General features: G+C 38.2%; 1 protein-coding gene across 3 annotated transcripts in view; it reads left to right on the forward strand.

Annotated features, from left to right (window-relative positions):
• Positions 1–12,490, forward strand: part of LOC115217979 (voltage-gated potassium channel subunit beta-2) — a 258,449-nt gene that overhangs the window by 219,321 nt on the left and 26,638 nt on the right. For all 3 annotated transcript variants that reach the window (XM_036507793.1, XM_036507792.1, XM_029787715.2), the window contains 4 exons: positions 899–993; positions 3,111–3,231; positions 4,440–4,528; positions 7,461–7,549. In XM_036507793.1, the coding sequence (XP_036363686.1) occupies positions 899–993; positions 3,111–3,231; positions 4,440–4,528; positions 7,461–7,549 (394 nt within the window). The remainder of the gene's footprint in view (positions 1–898; positions 994–3,110; positions 3,232–4,439; positions 4,529–7,460; positions 7,550–12,490) is intronic.

Genomic DNA, 12,490 nt, shown 5'->3' on the forward strand with positions numbered 1-12,490 from the left:
CGACGTCGGCGGAATTTGAACTCGGAACGTAACGACAGACGAAATACGGCCACGCATTTCGCCCAGCGTGCTATCGTTTCTGCCAGCTCGCCACTTTAGGACACTTCATATAGATGATGTTATGTAGTTGCTGTTGTTGTTAAACAACAAGACGGGTAAGGGTGATTAGGTGATGGTCTAGGACTTAGGGGCGGGAGACCCCAGACCTTGGAAAAAAAAAAACTTTGGTCGTCTTGTTGTAGTCAAGGGTTCTTCGTTGACGCCCGACACCACTGGGAGGTGACCCTCAAAGTCGCTGGAAATGGAGATCTCCAGGTCCAAATTCTTGGATGGCTGATGATATGTATGAAATGTGATATTGTTTGAAAACAACAATCTGATGTTAATTGTAAATGATGTTATTAATTTATAAGAATACCCTTCCTTTGGCATTAGGAAGGGTATCCAGCCATAGAAACCATGCCAAAACATAGAGCTCAGGCAGCCCTTCAGCAGGCCAAGCTCCTGTCAAACTATCCAACCCATGCCAGAAGGGTTAAATGATGTTAGTTGATGATGGTGACAATGATGTTTACACGTGTGTGGGAACATCTGTAAGGTACAAGTGAAGGTAAGGAACTCATGAACACAAATGGTCGTGAGTTCAATTCCGACTGCATCCATTGTGTTGTGCCCTTAGCAAGACAATTAAATTTGCTTGTGCACTTTGTCTCATTCATTGTGTCTATAAATATTCTTTTCTACTCGAGACACTATAAAATAAAATAAGTACCAGTTCAGTTCTGGGGTCAATGTAACCAACTTATCTTCTCATCCGAAATTGCTGGCCTTGTGCCAACATTTGAAACCAATATTATTAAATATAAATGTATAATTAATTACTTATCATTTCTTTTAGGCGTTGGAACAATTTGCTGGTCCCCATTAGCATCAGGAATTCTTTCAGGGAAGTATGACGATGGAGTACCGATCTATTCTCGTGCTGCCCTAAAGGTAGGTCTTCTTCTGGAACACTTTCCGGTTAACTTTATTTAACATTTACAACCTCTCAGAAAGTCACATTGCTATATTTAGTTGTTGTTTCACACTTCAATGCTATACTATATCCATGTCCGAAGCACTTCATGTTTCCTGGCCCAGTCCAGTTAGCTGTAAATAGATACCATGGGCCAGAGCATGTCGTCTCTGTAAGCAGCCAAAGCTCAGTCATCATCATCATCACCATCATCATCATAATCATCATCATCACCATCATCATCATCACCATCATCATCATCATTATAATCGTCGCCGTCATCATCATCATCTTCATCATTATCATCATCATCATCGTCATCATCATCATCACCGTCATCACCATCATTATCATCATCATCATCATCATCGTCATCGTCATCATCATCATCATCATCATCATCGTCATCGTCATCATCATCATCATCATCATCGTCATCATCATCATCGTCGTCATCATCATCATCATCATCATCACCGTCATCACCATCATTATCATCATCATCATTATCATCGTCATCGTCATCATCATCATCATCATCGTCATCATCATCATCGTCATCATTTGACATCCATGTTTCATGCTGGAATGCGATGAGCTGGCATTGACAAGATTAGAACTAGAAAATAACATCTGCTTCTGCAGTCTTATAACTATTTTGAAGAACTATATCAAACTTACAAGAACTGTAGTAAATAAAGAAAGACTGAGAACCAGTCAGGATAATCCTTCTTTCCTTGTCTTCAAAAACTGTAAAAAAACATTTGTTCAACTTTCTACTGCAATAACGGTTGAACTTTTGTACTATTCGCATAAGGTATACTCCATTGTGCAGTTCTATTACCTTATTATCATCACAGACAGAATAGGTGATATTAACACTGGCAGGATTCCAACTCTCAGATTAGTGGGAAGAGACTAAATTCTTTAAAGTGTTTAATCTGAGTCTCTCTGTCAACATTACACTAGAAATACTGGTTTTTACTTGGACATGAAACCAGTTTTTGCAAAAGAGCAAGATAGTGATTGAACAAATTTTAATCTTCTGTTGTGTCTAGGGAGAGTCATTTTCTTTTTGTGCTTTATAATGTAACACACTCACCGGTAAAATTTCCACTTATTTCTTATTGAGAGACTATTGAAGGATTATTGAAAAGGTTCCAAGGTGCAACGAAAATTTTGGGAAAATAAAAATAAGAAATAAGTGGAAATTTTACCGGTGAGTGTGTTACATTATAAGGCACAAAAAGAAAATGACTCTCCCCAGACACAACAGAATATGCTTCAACACACGAACTCATATAAAGAATCTTGCAAACCAAATCCAAAAACGAAATATTAATCTATTAATGACATTAAGGCAGTGAACAAACAGAAATTCCACCACGCCAGGCAAAATACTCGTGGTATTTCTTCCAGGTGAGCTGGCAGAAACGTTAGCACAGTGGGCGAAATGCTTTGTGGTATTTCATTTGCTGCTACATTCTGAGTTCAAATTCTGCCAAGGTCAACTTTGCCTTTCATCCTTTCGGGGTCGATTAAATTAAGTACCAGTTACGCACTGGGTTCGATATAATCGACTTAATTCATTTGTCTGTCCTTGTTTGTCCTCTCTGTGTTTAGCCCCTTGTGGGTAGTAAAGAAATAAGTATTTCTTCCAACTTTACATTCTGAGTTCAAATGCTGCCAGGGGTGGACTTTATCTTTCATCCTTTCAGGATCAATAAAACAACAACCAGCTGAGCACAAGAGGGTCAATGTAATCGACTTAACCCCTACTCTGAAATTACAGATCTTACTGTCTTAATTGCTGGCCTTGTGCCAAAATTTGAAGTCAGTATTTTAATGACATTTTTTTTGTCATGAGATGGAGATAAGATAAAATTAACCCGAGTTAGACTTGAAAACAGAACTTTACTAAACGAAACTTACCAGAGTAAAGCATTTAGCTCAGCCTTTTTCTGGTTCTATCAACCACATCGTTCTATGTTCAGTATGATATATTGATTATTGTATGTTCAATAAGATTTATTGATCTCTCAATGTCCTGTATTGATCAACACTAAAATATTTTACTTTAAACATTTCTTTGCAGAATTACGGATGGCTGAAAGATAAAATTCTCAGTGAGGAGGGCCGCAAACAGCAAGCACGTCTAAGAGAAGTGGCAGTCGTTGCTGATAGATTAGGTTGCTCATTAGCTCAACTGGCAATAGGTAAGAGAGCTTTGATCAAAGTCAATTACTGTGAAAAGCTGACAGGTGATGCAGGTGATTAATTCTAAGATTGAGCCATTTAACAACTAGTATGAATTTAAATGTGGAGAAACATGGCCTAGTGGTTAGAGCAGCGGACTCGTGGTCGAGGGATCGCGGGTTTGAATCTCAGACCAGACATGTTGTATCAATATAGATATTTACACAATTTAGAAATGAAATCAATGTAAATGCTGGCTAGACAGACACTCACACATACATAGATTGGATAATGATAGTGTATATATAGGACAGTGGAGGCACATGGCCTAGTGGTTAGAGCAGTGGACTAACGGTTGAGGGATCGTTGGTTCGAATTTCAGACCGGGCGATGTTTGTGTTTATGAGCGAAACACCTAAGCTCCACACAGCTCCAGCAGAAAGTAATGGCAAACTTCTGCTGACTCTTTCGCCACAACTTTCTCTCACTCTTTCCTCCTGCATCTTGCAGCTCACCTGTGACGGACCGGCGTCCTGTCCAGGTGGTGAACCTATACGCCAAGGAAACCAGCAAACCAGCCCTAATGAGCCAGGTGTGGCTCGAGAAGAAACAAACAATTAGTATAAATTTAAATATTACTTCTGTGCAGTTGCTTACCCCAATCACTGTAGCAATCAGATGAATCCACTTTTAGAAAATTATTAATCTTAACGATAGGCGCAGGAGTGGCTGTGTGGTAAGTAGCTTACTAACCAACCACCTTGGGCAAGTGTCTTCTACTATAGCCCCGGGCCAACCAAAGCCTTGTGAGTGGATTTGGTAGACGGAAACTGAAAGAAGCCCGTCGTATATATGTATGTATGTATATATATATGTATGTGTGTGTGTTTGTGTGTCTGTGTTTGTCCCCCTAGCATTGCTTGACAACCGATGCTGGTGTGTTTACGTCCCCGTCACTTAGCGGTTCGGCAAAAAGAGACCAATAGAATAAGTACTGGGCTTACAAAAAGAATAAGTCCTGGGGCCGAGTTGCTCGACTAAAGGCGGTGCTCCAGCATGGCCGCAGTCAAATGACTGAAACAAGTAAAAGAGTAAAAGAGCGAAAGAGATAGAGATAGAAATTTTGAGAAGATTCTACAGAGACCTAAAAAAAATGCCTATTTGTTAATTTAGCCACCTTGACTGCAAAATTGCTGTCCAGAGATTGAACTTTCTCCTTCTATTTCAGCCTGGTGTCTGAGACAGGAAGCCATTCATTGTGTTTTACTTGGAGCTACATCAGTTGACCAACTTTATGAAAATCTCCAAGCTCTGCAGGTATTTATACTCATGTCACAATGGCATTAAGATTGTCAATTCCTGTTGCAAATTTATTGAATTTTTGGTCCTATAATAAACACCGTCATATTTAAGCATATTAGGCCAAGGTGCTTCAACATACACTTATATACAAAGAGTTTCTACACATGTCAACTAACATGCTAGAAATAGCAGCAAAAATCTTCATCAAATTAGAGGTGAGTCTGATTTGGCATCTGGTGAATGCAAATAGATCCATTATGTGTTGATGAAATGTAAGACATTACTGAACAAATAAATCACCATTCTGTGGTGGAAACTTTATAACATAATGTGAACAATATTTCTATTCATATTCTGTTTATTTATATATATATATAAATATATATATATATATAAACGGCGGTGCATCAGCATGGCCGCAGCTCTGAGCTGAAACTTAAAAAAAAAAATATATATATATATATATATATATATATATAATGAGAGAGAGAGAGAGAGAGAGACAGAGAGGTGTAGGAGTAGTTGTGCGCTAAGAAGTTTGCTTCCCAACCACATGGTTCTGGATTCAGTCCCACTGTGTGGCACCTTGAGCAAGTGTCTTCTATTATAGTCTCAGGCTGACTAAAGCGCCTTGTGAGTGAATTTGGTAGACAGAAACTGAAAGAAGCCTGTCATATATATATATATCAAAATGAGCAACAGGGTATCAAGTAGTGATGCAGTACAACCGCTTCAAGCAGCTCCATTTAGTTAAACAAAGCAATCATTACATAAATTTAAATGCAATACTATCATCAGCTGTACAAAAAAATATATGGAATTTCAACAGGTAGGCTACATTAATATAATTTGTGCAGCTGAAGATAGCACTGCATTAAAATTAATGTAATGATTGCATTGTTCAATCAAATAAATTCACTTGAAACGGTCGTACTGCATCACTACTTGATATGTTGTTGCTTATTTTGATTTTATTCACCTTACTTCGAGCTGTGCAGATAACACCAGACTGGCAAGATTCTTTATGTGAAATCATGCGTTGAAACAGATATTGTTACATTTGAGGATGGTTGACAAAATAAACTAAGCGGAACAAGAGGTGAGAGATAGGATAAAGAGTCATTAAAGGTGTCACAAAAAGGATCTTATTACATGGGCATACCATCTCAGCATTCTTTTGTTTCTCCATTTTGAGGTCTTCATATGGGGACCAATGTAACGATGCCGGATGTTTTTACAAACTTGCTTATATATATTAAGAGGTCACAAAATGGATCTTATTTCATGGCCATACCATCTTAGCTTTTTTTTGTTCCCTATTTTGAGGTCTGCACAGGAGGACCAATGTAATGATACTGGATGGTTGTACAAACCTGCTCATAAAATATGTAATAAGTGAATAATGAAGTAGCGAGGAGGGAGACCCCTTCGGTCATGAATGACTATGGGACTGCACCTAGAAAGTTACCCTCTGAAGCACAAGTCCAGGCAAGATTGTTTATAGAAGACCAGCAGTTGCCAATGCATACCAGCCTCCCCTCTCCATGCCACCAATTTTATCCAAGGGAAAAGCAAAGGTCAGTACAGCTTGGCACTCATTTCTACAGCTGAGTGAACTGGAGCAATGTGAAATAAAGTGTCTTGCTCAAGAACACAACACACACCTCGGTCTGGGAATCGAACTCACAACCTCACGATTGTAAGCTCTACGCTCTAACCACTGAGCCATGCTGCTGGCGTTACATTTATTCTATAGTTTATTATAGTTTATAGTTGTTACAACAACCAAAACATCATATAGATAGACATGAACAAGAACAACGATATAGTTATAGCCATTGTGTAATGTATATCGCATAACATCCACAGCCATCGAATCATAACCAAATAAATATAATTCAAAAACAAACTTTTTTTCACTTAAATTGGAAGAACCTGACACTCTTGGAGAAGTTCCTGGATTCAAGTAAAAGATTCCAGTTCAAGAATCTCACTTATCATCACCATCCTTTAATGTTCATATTCCACTTATATATGTGTGTATGTGTGTATTATACATACTCACAGATTTATCACAATCTCTTTGTAGCTTTCTGTCTCTGCCTCATTAATATAAATAACTAGCAGTATCGCCCGGCGTTGCTTGGGTTTGTTTCAACCCTTTAGAATTGGAATTTTTGAAAAGTAAAAATTCTGCATTATGTAGCTTGTTATTCTCTTTAAGGGAACATTTTTCTGGTTGAAATACATCGAAAAATGGTGACACAGCAGTCAAAAGATTGTAAAAAATAGGGATTTTCATAGAAAAAAAGCACCTTTTTGATGTAAATAATTTTTGGTGTTAACATTATTTGATTTGAATTTTTTGTTCTGCGGAATGAAGAGCAAGCCTTCTTCTATCATACTCTCAATTTTGGTCAACTTGTGCCACAGGGTCTCGAAGGAGATAATGTTAGTTGAAGCCATACACAGACCACTTCAGCTTTATATAATGAAAGATTAATGATATATCATCATCGTTTAGCGTCCGCTTTCCATACTAGCATGGGTTGGACGGTTCAACTAGGGTCTGGGAAGCCAGAAGGTTGCACCAGGCCCAGTCTGATCTGGCAATGTTTCTACGGCTGGATGCCCTTCCTAACGCCAACCACTCTGTGAGTGTAGTGGGTGCTTTTTACGTGCCACCGGCACAGGGGCCAAACGAGCCTGGCAAACGGCCACGATCGGATGGTGCTTTTTACGTGCCACTGGCACGGGGGCCAGGCTAGGATGGCAACAGCCACGAACAGATAGTACTTTTTACGTGCCACTGGCACGAGGCCAGTCGGGGCGGCGCTGGCAACGACACAAGGTTTATTAATATTCATAATAGATGTTTAATATTACTCATTATTACATTCCTTAAGTGACCTTCTCTCACCACACTCTGTTTGTTTTTCTATTACAGTATGTTCCAAAACTAACACCATCATTGATGAATGAATTGGACAAATTACTTGGCAACAAACCTCTTTCACGCAAGGAGCATCCACCCAGGTGACTAGACTTGGATAGGGCGGCTGGAGGGGGTGGTAGTGGCAGCGGAACCGCTGCCGGTGCCGCTGCCGGGAGCTCAGCTAACGCTGGCACTTCAGGACAATCCGGCAGCAGCAGTGGTGCCACCACCACCCACCACGTCAGCCACATGCCCTCACGACATGCCCTCCACCATAACGATGCAGCACCACCTCCATGTTCTATCCAGTAGACTTAGATATATATATATCATAGCATTGTCGCTCCTCCATGAACCGTCACCTCTTCCACTGCCATCATCACCACCACCACCACTACCACTGCCAACGCCACCACCTCCACCACCACCACCGCCACCACCATGCCACCACCACCACCATGCCATCATCATCATTTCCATTGCCTCTGAGAAACAGAAAAGGAAACAAATCCAAGCCTGTACCCCAGCTCCCCCCCCCCAGCGCATGCATTCTCATTGTTATAGACATAGCAGTCAACATTGTTGTTGTTGTTACTGCTACTACAACTGTTGTTGTTGTTGTTGATGATGACATTATTGTTGTTGTTATTGTTGTTGTTGTTGTTGTTGTTGTTGTTGTTATCAAATGAGGTGCTAGGGTGAAGAATTGAGCAGAAATGGCAGAGTTCCAAACTAAATGATTTTTTGCAGAAAATATTTAGTTTTACACCTTCTGCATAATTTCTAACTCCTGATAAAAAAACGAAGTCGATTTGATCTATTATACCATGGGATTATCAAATTACATACAGTCATACGCTGAGGGCAGGGGTACTTGATTCAGATATTTGCCCTTCTCTACAAATAAGTTTTTGTAAACAAATCTAAGAAATTTATTTGGCAGAAACAAAAAATTAAATTTCTTGAAATATTTAATTAAATCTGTTTTATTTTTCTGAATTCAACTCTTAACAAAACTGGATGTTATTCTATAATGATGATAACAGTCAAGTCTATAGAATCTAAATTTATTTACAACCTTCACTTATTTAAAGATATCTCATGATCAGGGTTTAGAGGATTAAATCGACTTCTCCCCACATATTCCAAATTAATGTCCTTGTGCTTATTTCTTAATTATTTAATTATTTAATCATGCCACCAATAAATGCATGATATATATACATATTAGTTTAACCATTTCAGTTAAGTCTTGGTTTGTATTTGATTTAAATAGCAATTGCTATTCTGATCTCTTTGTAAGCAGATGAATAAGGGGGCACTTATCTTCTGGAAAGTGGCTAATCAGCTATAAAACATATCCAAATAATCTCCTTTATTTTTCTGTGTACAAAGAGAATAACATGATTTATGTACATTTGTTTAATTTCTCCAGCACAGATATTTTATAAACTGTAGGCAACTACATTAAATTTATCTGAGATTTTTTCTAATACATACTGTTTGAATATAAAATATTTATTATTTTATTTTATTTTTATCATTATTTCTTTTTGTAATCTTATTTTAGTGTGTGTTTTTTTTTACTGCACGACTGAGTACAACTCCATATTCCTCGGGTGTATGAAGTATTTTGCTTTAGTTTCATGTTTTCTGTTTTTTACACAGAATTCTTCACAATATGTGTGCAGTGTCTAGTTGCACTATTTTCTGTATATTGTTCATATTTGTAAGTTATAGGGTTTGGGGTATACATTTACCAGTATATATTTCTTTTTTTCATCATTCTCAAAACACCTATAATTACAGGGGGTCCCTTTTATAACCACAAGGGTTTCCTTCTGTTTTCAGTCCCCATGCTCCGTTATCTCAATTTCCAGATATTTATATCGACATAATTTCTGATTCATTTACACCTTCATCGTTAGCAGTTGGAAATTGAGTCTTTAATTAAGGTAACATTAATATTCTGATTGTTGTTGTTGTTATTACCATTATTATTATTATTATTATTATTATTATTATTATTATTATTATTATTATTATTATTATTACTAAGGCGGCAAGCTGGCAGAATCATTAGCACGCCGGGCAAAATGCTTAGCGGTATTTCACCCGTCGCTACGTTCTGAGTTCAAATTCCGCCGAGGTCAGCTTTGCCTTTCATCCTTTCAGGGTCGATAAATTAAGTACCAGTTGCATACTGGGGTCAATCTAATTGACTGGCCCCCTCCCCCAAAATTTCAAGCCTTGTGCCTAGAGTAGAAAAGAATATATTTATTTACTAAGGCAGCAAGCTGGCAGAAATGTTAGCACACTGGGCAAAATGCTTAGTGGTATTTCACCCATCGCTATATTCTGAGTTCAAATTCTGCCAAGGCCGACTTTGCCTTTCATTCTTTCGGGATTGATAAATTAAGGACCAGTGAAAGACTGGGGTCGATGTAATTGACTGGTCCCCTCCCACAAAACTTCAGGCCTTGTGCCTAGAGTTGAAAGGATTACTATTATTATTATTATTATTATTATTATTATTATTATTATTATTATTAGCAACAGCAGCAGTATTTCATCTGATTTTACATTCTTAGTTCAAATTCTGCTGAGGTCAATTTGCGTTTCATCCTCCCAGGGTCAATAAAATGAGTACCACTTGATCACTGGGGTTGAAGTAATCAACTTACCCCACCCCTCAAAATTGCTGGCCTTAAGCCAAAATTTGAAATCATCATCATCATCTTCATCATCATCTTCATCATCATCATCATCATCATTATTATTACTATTATTATTATCATCATCATCATTGTAGCAAGGTGGCAGAATCGTTAGCACGCCAGGCAAAATATTCAGCAGCATTTTGTTCGCCTTTGCGTTCTGAGTTCAAATCCCATTGAGGTCAACTTTGCCTTTCATCCATTCAGGGTTGATAAAGTGAGTACCAGTCATGTACTGGGGGGTTGATGTAATTGACTCCCCCCACTCTGAAATTGCTGGCCTTTTACCAAAATTTGAAGCCATTATTATTATTATTGAAAATCGGTAGAGCCCCAAAGAAACAAAATGCTTTGAGGAATTTTAACTTCACTGTTTTGATTTCAAATCCCAACAGTGTTAACTTTGCCTTTCATCCTTGTTGTATCAAGAAAAAAAAGATACCAGTTATACACTGAGGTTGATTTAATCAACTCTACTCCTCCATCGCCCTTTCTGGATTGTTCCAACATTATTATTTTGTCTATTATGAAAGACTCTTGAATAGTTCTTAATTACCAGTTTATCATTATTATTATTATTATTATTATTATTAAGGTGGTGAGCTGGCAGAATCGTTAGCACGCCGGGCAAAATGCTTAACAGTATTTCACCCATCTTTACATTCTGAGTTCAAATTCTTATCTCTTTATTGCCCACAAGGGGCTAAACACAGAAGGGACAAACAAGGACAGACAAATGGATTAAGTCGATTACATCGACCCATGTGTGTAACTGGTACTTAATTTATCGACCCCGAAAGGTTGAAAGGCAAAGATGACCTCGGCGAAATTTGAACTCAGAACATAACAGCAGACGAAATACCGCTAAGCATTTTGCCCAGCATGCTCACGTTTCTGTCAGCTTGCCTCTGAGTTCAAATTCTGCCGAGGTTGACTTTGCCTTTCATCCTTTCAGGGTCAATAAAATAAGTACCAGTTGAGTACTGGGGTCAATGCAATCGACTTACCCTGTCCCCAAAATTACTGGCCTAGTGCCAAAATTTGAAATCATTGCTATAGTTATTGTTATTATTATTATTCAACTTGACATGATGTGTGTCTGAATGTCAATTTTTCAAAGGGAAAATAATCTTTACTTGAGTTCAATTGTTGTTGTTAATTGTTCGTAATTAGACAATGAGAAAAGAAGGGAGGTGGGAAGGTTAGTGGATGGGGAAGGTGGCAGTGGTCAGAGAGTGAAAATAGACCCCAAAAACCACGGAATTAAATCAAAGATAAAATCGAAATGTTTTTAACAAGTTAGAGTGTTACACTCGAAATATTTAACAATTCTTTCTAATTTTTGCACAAGGCCGGCAATTCCGAGGAGAGAGGCAAATGAAACTATGAATCTCTATACCAAAATAGAAATATGAAATTTCCATGTTTCTCGTGCATGTTTTTCATTGGATTAGCAGAATCATTAGAACATCAACTTCTGGTTCTTCCATCCTAAGATCAAATCCTGCCACATCCAAATTTGCCTTTTATTCTTTCAGGGTCAATAAAACAAAATATCAGTCAAGTACTGGTTTTGACAATATCAGCTAATGCCCCTCTCCTCAGAATTGCTGGCCTTGGCCCTAAACTAGAAACCATTACATTACATTATTTACATTATTTACATTTGACGGATATTTGTCCTCATCTTGTTTCTTGTTAACACAACGTTTCGGCTGATATACCCTCCAGCCTTCTTCAGGTGTCTTGGGGAAATTTCGAACCTGGGTTCTCATTCCTAAGGTATTTTTCAATGTTATTATTATTATTATTATTATTATTATTATTATTATCATTATTATTATTATTATTATTGAGGGAGAGAGCCGTGCATGCTATCAAAGTGACACTGGGGTAAAATATACGAAGCCTAATATACCCATCATGACTACCCGTCTGATAAGGGTACACCAGGCACATGCATCACAACCATATGTGTGTGACATGGTGATCTCATACCAAGATAAACAGCACATGGCCTTGCAGGTGGGGCCCAGTTAGAATTTTCTTCTGGTCGAGTAACCCATCGTGCTCAAAAGGTCCCTGAATAAGGGTTGTTTAAGGATGATGAACAAAACACCATGTTTCCAGAGGTGAATTATTCAAACTCCAAAGAATCCCTCTCAACACATGGCTATGATGCTCCCCCGCTACTTCTGCTCGTGATCAGATATGCACTTATCGCCAGCCACTAAGGGACATGCTTAACTGGATAAGGTCAAACAACTGACAAGCAAATCTGAGGTACTGAGCAGAATATTTGCTGTAGCCCATCTTTTATACCAA

This window comes from Octopus sinensis, linkage group LG12 (genome assembly GCF_006345805.1).
Source record: "Octopus sinensis linkage group LG12, ASM634580v1, whole genome shotgun sequence".
NCBI lineage: Eukaryota > Metazoa > Mollusca > Cephalopoda > Octopoda > Octopodidae > Octopus > Octopus sinensis.